The sequence below is a fragment of the Andrographis paniculata genome, unplaced genomic scaffold, assembly GCF_009805555.1.
Source record: "Andrographis paniculata isolate CXL003 unplaced genomic scaffold, ASM980555v1 Contig70END, whole genome shotgun sequence".
Lineage (NCBI taxonomy): Eukaryota > Viridiplantae > Streptophyta > Magnoliopsida > Lamiales > Acanthaceae > Andrographis > Andrographis paniculata.
In genome coordinates, this window is record NW_026137607.1 from 627,575 (window position 1) to 646,773 (window position 19,199).

The 19,199-nt window shown below is 35.6% G+C and overlaps 3 protein-coding genes across 3 annotated transcripts; 2 read left to right on the plus strand and 1 right to left on the minus strand.

Annotated features, from left to right (window-relative positions):
- Positions 1 to 206: 206 nt before the first annotated feature.
- LOC127264343 (abscisic acid 8'-hydroxylase CYP707A1-like) lies at positions 207 to 7,654 on the plus strand. The gene is made up of 9 exons (XM_051293824.1): positions 207 to 442; positions 2,024 to 2,348; positions 3,207 to 3,356; positions 3,455 to 3,721; positions 4,541 to 4,630; positions 5,095 to 5,173; positions 5,686 to 5,792; positions 5,884 to 6,002; positions 7,321 to 7,654. Exons 1-9 carry the CDS (start codon positions 207 to 209, stop codon positions 7,424 to 7,426), a joined length of 1,479 nt encoding a protein of 492 aa, XP_051149781.1. The 3' UTR covers positions 7,427 to 7,654.
- Positions 7,655 to 13,154: 5,500 nt separating this feature from the next.
- LOC127264399 (sterol carrier protein 2) lies at positions 13,155 to 14,861 on the plus strand. Its single transcript, XM_051293903.1, has 4 exons — positions 13,155 to 13,482; positions 13,586 to 13,646; positions 14,448 to 14,550; positions 14,634 to 14,861. Exons 1-4 carry the CDS (start codon positions 13,354 to 13,356, stop codon positions 14,713 to 14,715), a joined length of 375 nt encoding a protein of 124 aa, XP_051149860.1. The 5' UTR covers positions 13,155 to 13,353; the 3' UTR covers positions 14,716 to 14,861.
- Positions 14,862 to 15,138: 277 nt separating this feature from the next.
- LOC127264345 (protein WEAK CHLOROPLAST MOVEMENT UNDER BLUE LIGHT 1-like) lies at positions 15,139 to 17,818 on the minus strand. The gene is made up of 2 exons (XM_051293825.1): positions 17,087 to 17,818; positions 15,139 to 17,016 (listed from the first exon to the last, which is right to left on the minus strand). The coding sequence occupies exons 1-2, from the start codon at positions 17,816 to 17,818 to the stop codon at positions 15,139 to 15,141; spliced, it is 2,610 nt and encodes an 869-aa protein (XP_051149782.1).
- Positions 17,819 to 19,199: the final 1,381 nt, after the last annotated feature.

Consider the following 19,199-nt stretch of genomic DNA (forward strand, 5'->3'; position numbering starts at 1 on the left):
ACAACATTCTCCAATAATTTTCCCAACGAGAACACGCCTCGATTGATTATCGACCTCCAAATTCAGTGACACATGTCCCTCACGTGACCCCACTCTCTACTCTACATGGATCCACTATCTTCTTCTTCTTCATCAAACCTCTGGATCTATATCTATCTATCTATCCATATATATATGCAATTAATGATCGAGGACTGCTAATTAATATGGCATTTATGATGGACAACCTCAACTTGTCCGAACATTTCACGCCCATAATTTCCCTCTTCTTCATCGTTGTTGTCGTCATCATCGTCATCCTCGTATTTGCACGAAGAAGATTTATTAATAACGGTCAGAAAGACCATCTCCCTCCAGGCTCCCTCGGCTGGCCGTACATCGGAGAAACCCTTCAGCTCTACACACAACACCCAAACACCTTTCTCTCCACCCGACAACACAGGTTCGTACGTGGATCGGTTAAATAAATCTTGCAAAAAAAAAAGAATAATGGATATATATATATATATATATAGTTTCTCTTACCGTGTTGAATGAGAGTTAATAAGTACAATGCTGATTATTCCAAAAATCACGTTAAAATATTTTACAATTAGGCCATTTTCAACCAATCAATTCTATTTACGCAGTTTTAACTTTAAATATACAGTTACTACAGTAATTTTACTCTAACCATAACTCTATTTTTCACTGTTATTCTTCAAATATTTAATTTTTCATATTATTTTAAACAACATTGTATTTTTATAATTTAAAATAATTTTTTTAACAAATTTTAAAAAATAAAAAATAAATTTTAAAAATTAAAAAAAAAAAAGAAGCAGCGCCATTTTTTGGGGTTGCTATAGTGCAACAACTGGATCCAACCCAGCGCCATTAATGGAGCTGGATTGGAGATGCCCTTGTAGATTTAATTTGTGGATTGAAATCAATTATAATATATGATGTATGGATTATTATTAGATATGTTGTTAGTTCATGTTTATTTCTAGTTAAGTGCAAACATATACCTTATGCTGTTAAATTTATTTACTTTTTCTTCGTCTGATTTGAATATACCCGTTTAGAGTTTTTTTTTTTAATTAATAAATAATAATATTTTATTAATCAGTGGAAACTTATAAGAGATTTGATATTTTTTATTTTTCAACTTTATGTATAAAAATTATATGTGTAATACTCCCTCTGTTCCACCAATAGTGATATAAATAATTATAAATTAAAATTAAAATAACTAATTATTTTAATAAAAATTTTAAAAAATATATAAATTATAAATTTAAAATATAATTAAAACGTAAAATACTTTTCCAAAAAAAAATAACATGACATGTGGGACAGACGAAAATGAAAAACGTGACATGATATGTCGGACAGAGGAAGTAGTAGGTGTGTAATATAAATAAAAGTTAAAAAATATTTTGGTATTAATTTATGATAACTTTTATTAAAATATGAAAATCATAATAGTACTTTTGATCGAGACTAATAAAAATGGTAAAAATGGTATTATGAGTTGGGATAGAGAAACTATATTTGTGTTTCTTTTGCCAAATTTTATCAAATTTTACTATTTATACTTTATATTTCTGGAAAAATTTTTTTATAAAATATCATACTCACTCCGTCCAATTGAAATGTTACCATTTTTCATTTTCGTCCGTCCCAAAACAAAGTTACTATTTTCTAATTTAGTAATTGTACTACCTACTTCACATAATAAATACCCTTTCAACTTACAATATATTTCACAAATATCATTAGTTTTATATTACACCATACTAGTAGGAGTATTTTTGTCTTTTTTACTACAATCCAATATAATACTAATATTTAAAAATCTAGGTGCAAAAAGCAAACGTCACTCTTCCAACGAGACGGAGGGAGTATTAAATATTAGTTTAATAATAAACTCAAATCATTTTTTTTCCAAAATCACCAAAAACACAGTTACACTAGCCGCTATATATGTATTATAAATACAGCACGTGCTTAATTAAATGTATGTATATGGGCGGCGTAGGTACGGGGAGATATTTAAGACACATGTACTAGGTTGCCCGTGCGTGATGGTGGCAAGCCCCGAGGCGGCCCGGTTCGTGCTTAAAAACCGGGCGAATTTGTTCCGGCCGACGTACCCGAAGAGCAAGGAGAATCTGATCGGCAGGTCGGCCTTGTTCTTCCACCAGGGTCAGTACCACGCCCGCCTCCGCCGCCTCGTCCAAGCCTCCATGAGCACGGCGGCGCTCCGCCGCCTCTCGCCGGATATTGAGGCGGCGGTTGCCTCTGCATTGTCTTCTTGGGCTGACGCCGGCGGAATTATCAACACTTTTAAGCACATGAAAAAGGTTCGGCATCTATGTCCCCACCATCCTTACTTTTGTGCTATAATTAGGGTGTGTATGTGTTTGATTGAGGATTGAATTTTGGTTTGAGATTTGAATAGTAAAAATTTTGAATTTGAATAGTTATATCATAACAGTGATATAAATAAGTACTTATGTGATGTTTTGAATATAAAATTAATTTTTTAGTAAACTATATAACACCCCTCTGTGTTTTAGTAAAAATGCACAAAACAAAACACCCCGTGTTTTATTTATTGCGTGAAACCCCTATGTATTAACGTAAAATTTGCACGAAACACTCTCATTGTCCAAAATTGATGTTTGCTTTTAAATAAAAATATAAAATATTTCAAATATATTTTTTGAATGAAATAAATAAATAATTGATCAATAATTTTTTTTTATAACTTTTATAAAAATCAGATAACAACTTGTCTAAAAAAATGATGCTGGTACTCGTATATGTTGACTCGGTCAAATCAACACTATGCTGACTTGGTCGGATCAACACAAGATCTGCAGTCATATTATATATAGCTAGCATGGTACTTCCTCCGTCCCTTAACAATCTATCTATTTTTCCGGTCCGTCTCATAACAAAATATTCATTTTTTTTTAGTAATTGTATTATCTATTTAACATTACGAATACCCTTTCAATTTATAATATATTACACAAATGTACTAATTGGGTTAATTTAATCTTTTTATTTTTATTTCTACTTTATTTTAATATAATATTAATATTTCTAAAATTCCGTGCAAAAAATAAATTGATATGTAGATATGGGACGGAGGAAATATTTGTAATTTTATTACATTATGGTACTAACTAATTAATTAATCATGATTCTTGCAGCTATCTTTTGAAGTTGGTGTGTTAGCTACCTTTGGGTATCTAGAAGACCATTACAAGGAAGAACTGAAGAAAAACTATATTATAATGGATAAAGGCTATAATTCCTTTCCAACAAATTTTCCTGGAACCAAATACCACAGCGCCATTAAGGTACTATTTAATTTCTTATTTACTTAATTAATTTATTAATATAATTATGTAAATTTATTTTTCCTTGTATTTAATTAATTGATTAATTTTCTGTTAAGGCAAGGAAGAGGCTGAGTGAAATCCTAAGACACATAGCCAGAGAAAGAAGGAATAATAATTATAACACGGCGGAGAAGAATCTTCTAGACTGTCTGCTGACTTCGGGAAATGGCGGCGGTGGCGGCGGCGCTGACTTTCTGTCGGAGGATCAGGTTGCTGACAACGTGATTGGCGTGCTGTTTGCTGCACAGGATACGACAGCAAGTTCAATGACGTGGATTCTAAAATACCTGCACGATAATCCTAAGGTTTTCGAGGCTGTTAAGGTTAGTTGTTAATTATATATCGCAAATTTGTTAATACTTACAAGTGTGGTATATAACAGGATGACCGCTCTTAGACCTTAGTATGAGCAATGAACAATTAGTCAGACTTCTGATTAATAGAGGATTCATATTTTAAAATATTACTCATTATTATTATTATTATTAAATTTTAAAATTTATAATTAAATATTAATTTGTAGTTTATGTTTTTTTTTCTTTGTAATTATTTAATTTAATTTTAAATTTTAATTATATATATTTTTTAATCATATCTTATCTTATTTTTTCACATTCAATCGTCATCCATACCTCTGCCTCATACCGCACTGCGTTCACCTATTCATACGAAACTTGCCTCACCTTCTATCTTCTCTCTTTCATCCTCCCTCAATCATCTTTGTTTTTTCAGTTTGTCTTTCATCTTCCTTCTTAAATCGATCATGCCCAAACTGTCACGTTCAACCTCTTGTCCAATCGACGTCAACAGTGATATTATTTTGAAAATACATTTTAATAATGTGTTTATAGAGCCAATAATTTATTTTTGCTCAGGGTCCCAAAAAAGCCCGAGACGGTCATGATAACAGTATGTAGTGCATTAAAATCAATTGTTGTGTGTTATATAAAATTATATCATGTGCTGTTAGTTTATATATTGTATTTGTATTATACTAACACATATGGTGTGCTGTCTGTGATAATACCATGTACTGTCTATCAACACGCTGCGTAACCGGCATCATTTAGACACACATATATTTTTATTATTTTATGAAAAATAAAAATAAAAATTGAACAACGTTCTTATCCTGTGTGCAGGCAGAACATACTGCGATCTACGAATCAAATGAAAATGGGACAAACAATCTTTCCTGGAACCAGATAAAAGACATGACCGTTACTCACAAGGTACGTAATTTCTATCTTAAAGTTGAGATATATTCCTTCTGTGCAATTTATTTTATTTTGTTTTATACCAAGATTTTCTGAACACATAAACTTAAAAATAATTGCTTTCATCCATTCATAAAGTATATATATATTTTTATTTTGATGGTCCAATTACAAAGTAATCATTTAAAAACTATCTCATTTTTTTTTTTTACAAATAGATTTACTTTATCATAACGTTATTACTTTTATATCAATTATAACTAAAATATTATTATTTTTTAAATTCTGTGCAAAAAGTAAATATATATTTTATTAAAATACTATAGATTCTAATATTATAAAAGAAATGAGATTATAATTTGATGAGTGAAAATTTCCATTACACTCTATTATATTACACAAAAAAAAAAAAAAAAAAAGAAGAAGAAGAAGAAAAAAGTATGTATATATTGACAGTGAGAGGCTTTTTGTTTTACCAGGTGATTATGGAGAGCTTGAGAATGGCAAGTGTTATATCTTTCACTTTCAGAGAAGCTGTGGCTGATGTCGAGTACAAAGGTAATTAAAATGTGATTTTATTTTATTGTAATTTGAAATTAATTTAAAATTTATTATTAATTTGAATTTTTATTTAAATAATATTTTAAATTATTGTATTTTTTTTATATTTCTCAACCCTTTTATTTTTTTAACTTTTTTAACTGAACTTTCTATTTTACCTATAGAAAAATCAATCTTCATTCTCTACTAAATATTTTTTCTCTATAAATATATCATCTACTATAATTTTTTTACAATTTCATTATGTATAGAGAATACACTGCAAGTTTCTAAGAAGTTTATTTTTAAAAATATTTTGTTATCATTTTTTTTTGAATATTTTTATAAATTACATTAAAAATAATAAAAGAATAAAAATAATATGTAAATGAAGAAATATTGTAAAACCTTTTTTTTTTTAATTATTCTAGACTAAAACTAATAACAAAATAAGCCGACATGCCAATTCTTTTTTTTTTTTTTTTTTTTTTTTTTTTTTTTTTTTATGATGTGGGAACCCTCACATGCAGGGTACTTAATTCAAAAAGGATGGAAAGTATTACCTTTGTTCAGAAATATTCATTACGATCGAGACTTGTTTCCTGACCCTCACAAGTTTGATCCATCAAGATTTCAGGTAATACTTAATTTGAAGTTACGTTTACATATATTTTGAAAATATTTTAAAATAGTAAAAATTTAAATAAAAAATAAATATTAAATTGCAGTACGGGGTGAAAGGCGAGACCTTTTTGGCTTTCGGGAGCGGAGTTCATGCTTGCCCTGGAAATCAGCTTGCCAAGCTCGAAATGCTCGTTTTCGTGCACCACCTAACATCCCGATTCAGGTAAATATTATATGTACAAAATTACGGATGATTATATCGTATTAATAAAATATTATATCATTTTATATTAAAGTATCAAAATAATTATGTTAACATATACTTCTTCCGTCCCATATTTATATATCAATTTGTTTCTTTTACACGTAGTTTATAAATATTAATATTATATTGAAATATAGTAAAAATAAAGGTAAAAAGACTAAATTAACCTTATTAGTATTATATGATATAGACGAAATGATATTTGTATAATATCTTGTAAATTGAAAGGGTATTTGTAATGTTAGATAGATAACTACAATTACTAAAAAGAATGGATAATTTATTATGAGACAGACCAAAATAGAAAAATTGATAGATTGTTAACGGACGGAGGGAATACTTTTTTCTAGATTTAGGTTCTTATAACCTAATAATAACTTACACATTATTAATGAATGTAAAATATTATTAATCTTTAATCAATTGTACAAATAATAATATACAAAGAGAGATTTTTTTTAGACAAGTTTTTATCACAAAACTTTAAATTAAACATCTTACCTTATATTTTTTAGTTTTTTTTTTTTCAAAACTACATACCTAAAAGCCTCTATTCTAGGCTTTTTTCTTAGAGACATTTGAAGTTTTGAATTTTTTTTTAAATAATTAATAATTAATAAAAATAATTATTGATGAATAGCCCAACACCTCTAAAAGTATCTATGTAAATGAATTTCTTCAAAATATTTGCATTTTTTATTTTGTTTTTATATTACTCGCACTCACACACCCAAACTCATTTTTTAAAACGGAATCAGTTACTTTACCTCCAATGAACTGTGTAATTTGTGTATCGACAAATCACCTTTCGCCAGGTGTATTTTTAAAACAAAAAAAAAAAAAAAAATTAAATACACCTGGCAGGAAGTGATGGATCGATACACAAATAACACAATTAATCTAAAACATAACACACTAAACATTTTTGTTAACTTTTAATTCTTTAATATTTTCAACGATTCATTATGTAATTCTCATGATTTTTACAAAAATACACAAAATTCGTTCACAAACCCCGGACGCCTCAGGTCACCTACCACATATGGTTCGCCTAGTATAACTTTTCCGTCGGCTTGGTTTGTAGGGTATTAGGTTCAGCCGGGGGTTTACCCAGTGCGCACTTTCGGGTAGCGGCTGCGGGTCCCACATCATCTTGAAAAAAAAAAAATACCACCTATATATGTATATATATATATATATCTCTTGAAAAAAAATATCATCTTGAAAAAGTATTTTCAAAACAGGTCTAAATTATTGGCAATTTTATTGCATGCAGGTATGAATTGGTAGGATGTGAAAGTGGAGTTGAGTATAGTCCATTTCCTGTCCCATTGCATGGCCTTCCAGCAACATTTTCGAAACTACCTCAACCACAAGAATAATTAAGGATGTCCCAATTAATTGATATTTGATATATATATATATATATATATGATTTGTATTAGATATCATTGAATCTATCTGAGAACCAATTGTTGGGGGTAAAAGGGTAAATTCATGTGACCCTTTTATGTATCCATCTATATATAGCTTCTCATTGTATTTGTTATTGTATGTTTGGGCAAACACAAATACAAGTGACTTTGCCCTTTCTTGACATCTTTTGTTTAGACATGAGGACTATGCATGAATGATTGTTTCTTGATTTGGAATTGACTTTAAAAATTATTATTATTTTATACTTGTAAAGAAATATTTGTTATACAAGTTCAAATAAACTTTTTATTAAAATCAAAACCAAATTTTAGGCTTTTAATTTTTTATTTTTTTTTTACACACTAGGTTTAAGTTAGATCTCGAATCTATCCAGACCTACTATCACTTCTAGAGATATTGATAATTTTAAATTAAATTAATTTTTGTTTTTGTTTTTTTCAACAGTTAGAATTTTTTTTTTTTTTATTAGACTTGATCTGAATGACAGTTTAAATTCAAATTGGTTCGCATAAGGACTATCTCAAAAGCCTCCAAATAGATTTGTTTACTTTATCAACTTACATTCAATTTTTTTTTTTTTAAAAAAAATCCATTAAATATACTTTTTCTCTAACAAAATATCAAATCAAATATTGATTTTTTTATTTTTTTCAAACTTTCAAAATTTCAAAAAATATTTCAAAAATCTCCTATCTAAACAAAGCTTCTTTCAATTTGTCCTAGATTTCAAATAAAAAAGGACATGCAATCATATGACCTAGAGTATAGTTAATTAAGAGTTAACGATTTAATTATCTTTAAAGACTGGCGGCAAATGACAATGGGTCCGGATAGACTTGATATTTGATATCATACCCAAACAGACATAAATTGAAGTATATTAAATAATACTCCCTCTGTCCCAGATATCATGTCCACGTTGCCGTTTCTGTCCGTCCCACATACCATGTCACTTTCTTTTTTCGGAAAATGATTACACACTTTAATCTCATTTTAAATTTTTAAATTTTATTTTTTTTAATTTTAATTAAACTAATTAGTTATCTTAATCTTAATTTATAATTATTTATATTATAGGATAATTATTTTCACTAATACATTCTTAATTATCTACTAATAACACCCCTCCTAATTAAATACCGTGTATACAGTATAGCAGACACGGTATCTGGGACGAAGAGAGTATAATATTTTTAAATATATAAAGATTTAGAATAAATTATATATATTTACTTTTATAATACTGTCTTTTCTTTCAATAATGTTGACATGTTAAACACTATTAATTTTGTAACATTCAAATACTTGGTTTTTTTTCCCTAAAAACTGCTTTAATAAAAATTCATCAAAACACACAAACACACACACAAATCAAGCTAAATTTCACAAAAATTCACATGTGGTTTTACAAAAGATCCTCGTACTTTTAAAACTGCGTCAAACTCTCTTATAGTTTCTGTTAAGCACAAAAAATAATAATAATAAATAATGGCAGTGGGATTCTGGACGGGTCTGGATATAAGTTAAATGACCCAGAAGTCGGGTGCAATCGGACAGATGCAAGGATCGGGAAGGAAGAAAGGTCGGGCGGAGTTTGAAAAAAGGTGTACCCAAGTCGGGTAAACCGTAGATTGGGTGAAAGACGAAGTCAGGCAGACGCGAAGGTTTGTCAAGAGAAAGGTCGGACAAGGAAGAGGTACGGACAGATGCGGAGGTCTGTCCAGAGGACAGTCTGTCCTTCTAAAGAGATAAGGCAAATAGAGCCGGTCGGTTGGTCCGTGGTCGGGACCACATTTGGTTGGTCCATGGTCGGACCAATTAAAGTCGGTCAAAGACGGAGGGCGGCTGATGCGGAGGTCGGCTCAAATGATGTCGGGCGAAGAAGCAGGTCGGGCATTGAGGTCAGGACGTGATACGAAGTTCGGACCAAGTGAGGTCGGGCGAATGGCATTTCTGGGACGGTTTAAGGCGTGAGAGGTTTGGGGAGGTTGAAGGAAGTTGTAACACGTGTCAATTGAGGAGAATTTGATGGTCGGTTGACAGCGGTTGCTGTAACCGACCAGACGGCGGTTCAAACCGTTTTCTTCAAAGGCTATTTAAGGATTCAGATTTATTCTGAAAAGGCATCTTCAATCAACTTCAACAAAGCAAAGTCAGATTTGGGGATCACCACTTTAAATTTCAGTCTTTTATTTTCCAGTTTATTTTCTGTACCATACAGTGTTTAGAGATTCCTAATCTCAGGCACTAATTAATCAAGTTTAAGGATATTTTCTATATCTTTGAATTTTACTTTATTTTTGTTGAAAAATTACATCAACAAATTGGCGACCACAGTGGGAGAAAGGCAAGATTGCTGATACTACATCAACACAAAATGTCATACAACTGAGGTCTGGCCGAATCATCAGAAAAATCAATATGGCAGGCACACAACCTCAATCATCATCAGCACCGGTGGGAGAGAATGTTTCACCACCAGTCATGCCAAATCCAGGGGAGATTTCCCCACCACCTACCGATTGGTTGTCTTATATTCAACAAATGAACAATCAGCAAACTATGTTTATGCAGAACATGTTGCGTGAACAACAAAATCTAATACAGAACATGGTGGATCAGGCATTCTCCAGATTCACCCTGTATCCAAACATGCTTCCAGCCGTGTCACCTGCTCGTTTTCAGGCGATTTTTCCAGGATCAACGTTTGCAGGGCCAACGTACGTTGACAGTACGTTTCCAAGCGTCACAACTTTCAACCGAACAGATATGGGGAAGATTCCTCTAACTTTCCCAGATAATGTTCCTTTGGGACCGAGGGTTGATAATACCCAGCCGAATGAGAGATTAGGAGGACAGACTCATAATCCCATTCCAACCGAACCAGCCTTCTCTAGAGAAGAAAGGTTGGAGGGACAGACTCATAATCCCATCCCAGCCGAACCAGCCTTCTCCAGAGAAGAAAGATTAGGAGGTCAGACTCACGATCACATTCCAGTGTTCGACCATATTCCACCCAGAGTAGATCCGGAGGATATTGCTCAAGTTCTGCGGGTGCATTTCGGAATGAATCCGCAAACGGTGAACAGGCCGGTTTACCAGAGGCCATTTCCAGAAAGGATCATTAACGATCATCCTCTCCCGAGAAATTATAGGCCACCAGACTTCTATTCTTTTTCGGGAGAAGACGGAGCCTCTACCATTGAGCATGTGGGTCGCTTCACGGCTCAATTGGGAGAAGTAGGCAACAATCCGTTTCACAAGTTACAATTGTTTGGGTTGTCGCTCACAAGAACAGCTTTTTCTTGGTATGCCAGTCTGCCGCCTGGACAGTTGCAAACTTGGGAAGATTTAGAGGCAAATTTTCATGCAAGGTTCTTTAATCCTCTGCCGACAGTCTCACTGATAGACCTTCTGGAGATCACGCAGATGCTGGAAGAGACCGGCTACCAATTCATAGAGAGGATGCGATTGATGAAGGGACGATGTCCTACGATGATCAATGAAAGCGAAATGACCAATTTGGTGGTCAGGAACATGCATACCAGACTTCGCGAGGCCCTGACAGCCCACGACTTTCAAGATCTGGCCAGTTTAGCATCCACGGCAAGAAGGTTAGAATCCTTTTTTACAGAAAATAATCATGACTTCCGTCAGGGGGGAGATGCTGAAGCAATGTTAGTGCAAGATCGATCAATGTGCAGACCACCACCAGTCCGCGATAAATGGAGGTCGGGTCCAACGTAGCCTCAGAAGATGGAGGTCGGATCTGAGGCTGATGTAGCCTCAGATGCTGACCTGCAAACTCCTAAAACATCACTGAAAGTGATGTTTAGGAGTCTTGAGGAGGAGGCTTATTGTTAAGCACAAAAAATAATAATAATAAATAATGGCAGTGGGATTCTGGACGGGTCTGGATATAAGTTAAATGACCCAGAAGTCGGGTGCAATCGGACAGATGCAAGGATCGGGAAGGAAGAAAGGTCGGGCGGAGTTTGAAAAAAGGTGTACCCAAGTCGGGTAAACCGTAGATCGGGTGAAAGACGAAGTCGGGCAGACGCGAAGGTTTGTCAAGAGAAAGGTCGGACAAGGAAGAGGTACGGACAGATGCGGAGGTCTGTCCAGAGGACAGTCTGTCCTTCTAAAGAGATAAGGCAAATAGAGCCGGTCGGTTGGTCCGTGGTCGGGACCACATTTGGTTGGTCCATGGTCGGACCAATTAAAGTCGGTCAAAGACGGAGGGCGGCTGATGCGGAGGTCGGCCCAAATGATGTCGGGCGAAGAAGCAGGTCGGGCATTGAGGTCAGGACGTGATACGAAGTTCGGACCAAGTGAGGTCGGGCGAATGGCATTTCTGGGACGGTTTAAGGCGTGAGAGGTTTGGGGAGGTTGAAGGAAGTTGTAACACGTGTCAATTGAGGAGAATTTGATGGTCGGTTGACAGCGGTTGCTGTAACCGACCAGACGGCGGTTCAAACCGTTTTCTTCAAAGGCTATTTAAGGATTCAGATTTATTCTGAAAAGGCATCTTCAATCAACTTCAACAAAGCAAAGTCAGATTTGGGGATCACCACTTTAAATTTCAGTCTTTTATTTTCCAGTTTATTTTCTGTACCATACAGTGTTTAGAGATTCCTAATCTCAGGCACTAATTAATCAAGTTTAAGGATATTTTCTATATCTTTGAATTTTACTTTATTTTTGTTGAAAAATTACATCAACAGTTTCATAAACTCTGCGTTCTTATTTTACGGTATTTAACTTAAATGTACCCAAACTGCGAATAAATTTTAAAATCTTAATTTTTAAATCCCTAAAATTATAAATACATTTATTTTTCTTATATTTAGCCTAAACAAAAACAGTAACAATAAACTCTTAAAACCTCGTAAAAATAATTTTTTTTAAAGTATATTTACTATTTTTGAGGGTAAATATAAGAAAAATGAATATATTTATAATTTTAGAGGTTTAGAAATTTGAGATTCTAAAATTTATTCGCAGTTTGGACGTATTTCGGTCAAATACCGTTAAATAAGAACCTTCGATGGGTTAGACGCAGAGTTTATGAAACCATGAGGGAGTTTGACGCAATTTTAGAAGTATAGGAGATTTGACGCAATTTCATGAAACCACATGTAGGTTTTGTACAATTTAGCCAAAAAGTTATAATGTTATCAGCTTGATATAAATATGTCGTGATATTTTGAATATAAAATTAATTTTTAGTAATAATATAAAAATAAAAAATAAATATTTAATATTCCATCCGTCATTCAAATCTATACTCACTTTCCTTTTTGAGTTGTCATCGAAAAATATTCTCATTTTATTTTTAAGTAAAATATCATTCCACTTTTGTACTGTTTTTTACTATAAAAAGAAAAATTAGCAATTATTACTTAATTTTATTAAAATTTATGCTCCTTCAAATAAGCGAACATTTGCATGACCGATAGAGTAATATTTTTTTTAAAAAAAATATTGATAAATAGTAAAAATTCGAAAAAATCCCTCAACGAACACACCCAATGGTAGCCTTTGACTACCAGCTAAATTTATTAAATGGGCCGAGTTGGGTAAGACGGCCCAATTGTAATTTGGGTTAAACATGGGCCCATAAAGGCCCAATTAGCCGTTGGGGGCATTGAATTGCGTGAGGGTAGAGGCAATGACAGTTAGCGGTCAGCCTTATCGTCCCTACTCACCTACGCTACGTCACGTACTCTCTCCACCCTCATCTGCCGCGATTCTTGAATGCTAATAAATTTGGATCTCGCTTCGGGTTCGATCACGTTCTGTTGGTGGATTCTGGAATTCCTGAGAAATCGCAGTATCGCCAGATCGCCTGATTTTGGAGAAGGAGAGAGCCATGTCTGATTCTACTACCATGAAATCTGATGCGCTCATGGAGCAGATGAAGCTCCATATATCGACCGACGCTGGAAAAGAGCTTACGAAGAAAATTGGACTCGTTTATCAGATCAATATCGCTCCTAAGGTCGCCGTTTTTGGGTTTAATTATGTTTTTGGGTGTTTGATTGTCATTGGATTGTTGTTCGTAATTTGTTTTGGTTTTGACTTGATTTTTTGATGAATTGCAGAAATTAGGGTTTAATGAGAAATCTTATGTGGTTGATTTGAAGAAAGGGGAGGTTAAAGAAGGTTGGGATTCTTCAGCACTTTCTTTCAGATTATGCTTATTTATATTGCTTTGTTTGGTTTCTGGAAGTGAATTCTTCGATCTTTTAGGTGAACTTCAAAATTACTTCAAAATTGTGTGAAATTTGTTTGGCTGTGTTTTATATTATCATAAACAGTAAAAAAGTTAGAATTGAAATAGCTGTTTAAACAACAATAAGTTGATGTTGTGAATATGATATTTGAATAAATTTTGGTATCCGATGCTATATTTTTGGTAAAAGTAAAAATCGTTTATTGTAGGCTATGAATAGTGAAAATATCTTGGTAAATCAAGACCAAAAATTCAGTGTTTTTTAATCAATCATATGAACTGCTGCAAAACCGAAGGTCTTTTTGAAGCCATGGAACAATAATATGTATAGATGGCTTGATCTCTTGTTTTTAAGAAGCTTTTCAAGATAATCGAATTTTTGTTAGAGAGCAAATCATAAGTTACTGTAAGACAAGGTTTTTTTTTTTTTTGATCAGAACTGTAAGACAAGGTTTTAAGCGATGATTTGGTTTATCTCAATCGGCCGCAAGTAGACTGGCAAATTGTTGTGCATTTGGTAAATAAGCAGCCTGATAATTATAATGTACCGAAAATGATTTGTAAGCATTGCCGGTGGTTGTATCTCAAGAAAATGGTTGAAATAAGCAGAAAAGAATGCTGCTCGCATTTGAAAACAGATTGCTAAACCTGCAGAAAATGTTGTTCTTGTTTGAGCAGGAATTTTCTCGAACTATGCTGTTTAATGAAGGTTCGATTATGCTCCACTGCAGGGATATATGAAGATGGGAAGCCAGATGCAACCTTTTCATTTACAGATGAAGATTTCATGAAGATCGCCACCGGGAAGATGAATCCCCAAATTGCATTTATGAGGTAATGTGTTTTTACCAAAATCAGTATATATTTGGTTTGCCTTCGTTGATGGTATATAATATATGTTTGTAAAACAAATGCAGGGGCGCTATGAAAATCAAGGGCAGTATAAGCGCCGCGCAGAAATTCACTCCCGATATCTTCCCAAAGCCATCAAAAATGTGAGCTGTCACAACGAACAAGATCAAAGTAGAAGATATGCACTATTTTAGTTGATATTTGATGCATGTTGTTTGCTTTGCCGTGATCAAAACTCTGAAACGTATCGCCTCTATTTATGCGTATCAATAAAATTATTGTTTCTCTCGTCGTATTCACTTCTACATTGTTCATAAATGATCGGATTAGGTATTAGGGCTTTGCCATAGTAAGAGGACTTGGAGAAATCATAATAGAGAACCTCCTTACATTATCTTGAAGCAATTATTTAGTATTTTTATCCGGGAAAAAAAAACGTAGAAGAAAATTGGCGTGATCACTACACATTTTTCTGTGTACATAAATTATATTCATGGAGAAGAAGTGCAGTGTGTTTTTGCGAAGGTATTGCAGATTTTCCAGGTCAGTTCACGAGGACGGCGATCGGATTCAAGCTGTCTTACTCGACACTTGAGTCTTCTTCTTGAAAAGGGACATGAAGAAACGCGGTAAGAACGATCTCTTCTTTTTCCTTGGCGAAAGTGTTAGTTCTGTCGGTGATTCTGTATTTTCTGTCTTGCGTCTTGTGCTCGTCCTTACCAGGCACGTTTTCGATCGCTTGTGCAGACCAAGACAGCTTGGCGGGCCGAAGATATACCTGGGCTCGTCGAAACGCGGGCTCAGAGGCGCAGAAACAGCTTTCACAGGCGCCAAAACAGGTTTGACGACCATGTTCTTCTGCTCGTGCTCGGATTTCAACTTTCTCAACTCCTCTTCGGCAGCGAGCTTTTCCGCCTCAGCTTTTTCAGCCTTCAGCAACGCGAGTGCTAGGGTTTCCTTCCGCTCGGCAATCTCACGATTAACTTCCTCCAGCCTGTTCAAGCTCATCGATGCAGACTCCTTAGCCGCCTCGACTTGGGATACGGCAGCCGCCATTCTCGTGTTCGCCTCGACTTCAGCTTCGTGGACTTTCTTGGTAAGTTCGTAATACTCTCCTAAAGTAAGCATGACTTCGTCGGGTGAATTATCGTTACTGTCCCTTTGAGCCGATTCGTTCTTGGCTAATGCTTTGATTGCCGCTATCGCCAGGTTCTCGGAAGCCCTGGCAGTTTCGATTTCGATTCGAGCTGCTTGTAATCTGCTCGCCATTTCTTTCGCCCCGGCTTTCGCATGTTCCGCTTCCTTCGTCGCCTTTTGGAGCTCGCAGTGGGCTGTTTGGGCGAGCGTTTTTGCTTCGTCGGCCTCTCGGGCTGCCTGTTGAAGCTGTTTCGGAAGATCCTTTGTCGCCTCTTGTTCGCCGCATTGTTTAACAATCGTAAGTTCAGACTTTACGCTGCTTAAGTTAGCTTCGAGACACCGGATTTCATTTGATGCTATTCTCTCCCTCTGTTTAATCGCAGCAAGTTCGGATCTTTCCTCGTCGAGCGCTGATTTCAACGACGTCTCCGACACCTTCAAGCTCTCGACTTTGTCGGCTGTCGTCTCGATGTTCTGCCTCGCCTCTGTAAGTTCGATCTTAGCTACCGTTATAGCAGCTGTGATACCGTTATGGCTACGCATCTTCGGTTCCGTTAGAACACCTTCTAAAGTTACGTCTTCCCCGGTTTCCCCTGACTTCGACTCCATGTATTTGGCCATTTCAGCTTTCATATGTTGCAGCAACGCCGTCGCCTCGCCCAATTTCGATCGAACGTCCTTCGTCGACGCCATTTCTGAATTCAGCTTCCCGAGCTTCTCCTCGACGGAACTCAATTCCGACTCCCAGATGAGACACTCGAGCTCTTTCACGGTGACTTCTACGATAATACGATTTTCTTTGTCCAGATGTTCCGAGCGCACAGATTGCAAGGATTGCTTCAGGGTGAGAATCTCTGCCGTCATTTCGTCTATCGACTTCTCGGCTTCTTTCGATGCGGTGTTAGCTTCTTCCGTGTTTCTAATGCAATTTTCCTTTTCAGCTAACGCCGAATTCGAGTCCTTCCTGATTTGATCGAGTTCGCTGTTAGCTGCGTTAAGCTCCGCAACAGCCGCCGCGTGTTTCACCCGGGCGAGTTCGAGCTGCGCCCGGGCTTTCGAGGTGGCCTCGTCGGAAATCCCTGGCTCCATTTTCTCGACCTCGAGTTTCGCAAGTTCGGCGGTCTGTTTTGCCCGTTCTTCGTCCTTCTGGGCTGTCTCGAGTTTCAGCTTTAACTCTTCGATCTGAGCTTTTGTGGCGTCGAGATCTTTCAGGACTTGCATTTTCGCCGCCTCCGCCGTCTCCGACTGCTGCTTATATATTGGTATTTCCTCCTGCGCTTTCTCTAGTTCTTGCCCGATATATTTACGTCGCTGCAGGGAAAACGAAACCGGTCGGGATTGTACAGAATTGTCGACGGGGACGAAGTGTAACTGATTGTACCTCTACGGTCTGCACACGGTGGGCTTTCCAGTCCACGATCCCTCCGAATTTGGACACGGCAGCCTTCACGGATTCGAAAGGCGCGGCTGTGTCGATCTGACCTCGGGTTAAGTCGATGCTGTGCATCGTCGATGCCTTGTTCGGTTTCGTCGATTGAGCTCTCGTCAGATGGGTTTGGGCGACTTTTGCGACGATCTGATCCATGCTCGCCAATCGCCGGTGCTTGGGATCCGCAGCAGCCGATGACGATAGCAAATTCTCGTCCGGGGATGACTTTGTTCTGTCGAGAGGAGGTGGCGCGACAAAGTCGTCGTTTTCGGGCGACGACAACCTGGCCACGATTCTGGCTTCCGGATGGTTACGATCGGTCTGGTTTCTCGATGGTTCCGCCGAGGTCTCAAACGGATGAGCTGCTTTTTCGTCGAAAGGTTCGATTGTAGGTTGGGCAGCGGCGTTTTTTGGTTCGGGTTCGGTATGCGATTCCGAAAGGTGGTTATCGCCGTCGTCGTCGCCGTTATTGTTGTTCTGGGTCTCTGTTAGCGACGATGACGATGGTGGGGATGGATTGGGAATTTTCTCCGGAGTTGTTACCGGTGAGGTAGCGTCGAGTTCTTTGTTGTCGTCTGAAGTTGCTACGTCTATTTCTTGACCGTCGTCATCTGGAGATGGAAGCACCGCCGGCGGCGATGACTCCAGGGAGCCGTTTCCGGCGAAGCTTTTAGCCGCCTCCATTCTGATACAATGCTCTGAGAATGTTAGCAACGACAAATTTGAAGAAGCAATCGTGTGTGTGTGTATATATATATTCATAAAATTGAATAAATTGTGATTTTCATTCAGCAAATTATATTATTAATGGATGATTCATAAGATATATGTCCAAATTGTTTAAAAATAAAATAGAAAAATGTGAAGAGGTACCGAGAGCCCCAGGAATGAATCCCCAGAGACGACGAGGAATAACGCCAAAATGGAAAGATGCGACCTAAGAATGAAATGCAATATTCCCAACATTACTATCAAACAACCATACCCCTTTCTTTCATGTTTAGCCACCATTTTTGAGAAATTCACTCTCCGCCTTAAAATAAATAGGAATGTTGTAAATTAAATAATAATAATAATAATAATAATAATAATAAATTGAAAGATGAATAGAATGGACTAATTGTGCAGGAATGTGTTTATTTGGAGTATTGGATTTAATTTTCACTATTCTATCTCATTTTTTTCTCTCAAAAATATTAAATCAAACACATATTTTTTTATTTTTTATATTATACTAAAAATTAATTTTACATTCAAAACATCACATAACACCTATTTACATCATATCATATAACTATTCAAATTTAAAATTTTTACTATTCAAATCCCAAGTCAAAATCCAAACCCCCGAAACAAACACACCCTGCTTATTTATAACAAGAAAATATTGAATTTATCAAAAATTTCAGTATCTATTTCAAAAGTATGACGAGGAAGAAGCAAAAGAACTGATTATTCCACATAGAACCTTAAAAGGAAAAAACACGTCATTAAACATAAATGAAGTATGCATAAACTAATTCAGGAAGAATGAACAGGGTGCAAGGCAAAGACAGATTGTTCATTCTGTGTATGATTTCTCTCTCCCCGCGTCTCTCAATGGGTATTTTGGGCTTTCTTATCTTGTGTTTGTTTCAACGGTTTTCTCTCGTTGATTTTTTCGGTAAATTCTTCTTCTCTGTGCGCTGAGTATTCGGGCTTTTGATCGGAGTGTAGAGTGATGTTTTCGGTTTCGTTCGTTTGGAGTTTGTTTAAAGTCGGTTGGGTAGTCCCTACTATGAGTCATTCACCGACAAAAAAAAGGTTTTTCGATTGAGCTTATTTAAAAATTTCATTAATATTGGTTTAGCAATTAACTGTAATCTCTTTATAAGCAATTTAGGTAGACAATTTTGAGTATATACATAAATGGTATAGGATACTCAATATCAATTCCAATAGATATGCAATAATCATCAAATATATTGAATGAATATTCACCAGTATTATCAAGCAGAATTTTCTTTAATGGGTGATTTGAAAATTGTGTCCGCAATTTAATTATTTGAGCAAGTAATCTCGCGAA

Bases quoted from the DNA above. Each gene is read 5' to 3' on its own strand.
- LOC127264343 (XM_051293824.1), top strand. From the start codon at position 207: ATGGCATTTATGATGGACAACCTCAACTTGTCCGAACATTTCACGCCC. The intron at 5,174-5,685 runs GTAATTAAAATG...CCTCACATGCAG, and splicing joins GGCTGATGTCGAGTACAAAG to GGTACTTAATTCAAAAAGGA. The intron at 5,793-5,883 runs GTAATACTTAAT...ATTAAATTGCAG, and splicing joins TTGATCCATCAAGATTTCAG to TACGGGGTGAAAGGCGAGAC.
- LOC127264399 (XM_051293903.1), top strand. From the start codon at position 13,354: ATGTCTGATTCTACTACCATGAAATCTGATGCGCTCATGGAGCAGATG. The intron at 13,483-13,585 runs GTCGCCGTTTTT...GATGAATTGCAG, and splicing joins AGATCAATATCGCTCCTAAG to AAATTAGGGTTTAATGAGAA. The intron at 14,551-14,633 runs GTAATGTGTTTT...AAACAAATGCAG, and splicing joins CCCCAAATTGCATTTATGAG to GGGCGCTATGAAAATCAAGG.
- LOC127264345 (XM_051293825.1), bottom strand. From the start codon at position 17,818: ATGGAGGCGGCTAAAAGCTTCGCCGGAAACGGCTCCCTGGAGTCATCG. The intron at 17,017-17,086 runs GTACAATCAGTT...TTTTCCCTGCAG, and splicing joins ACCGTGTGCAGACCGTAGAG to CGACGTAAATATATCGGGCA.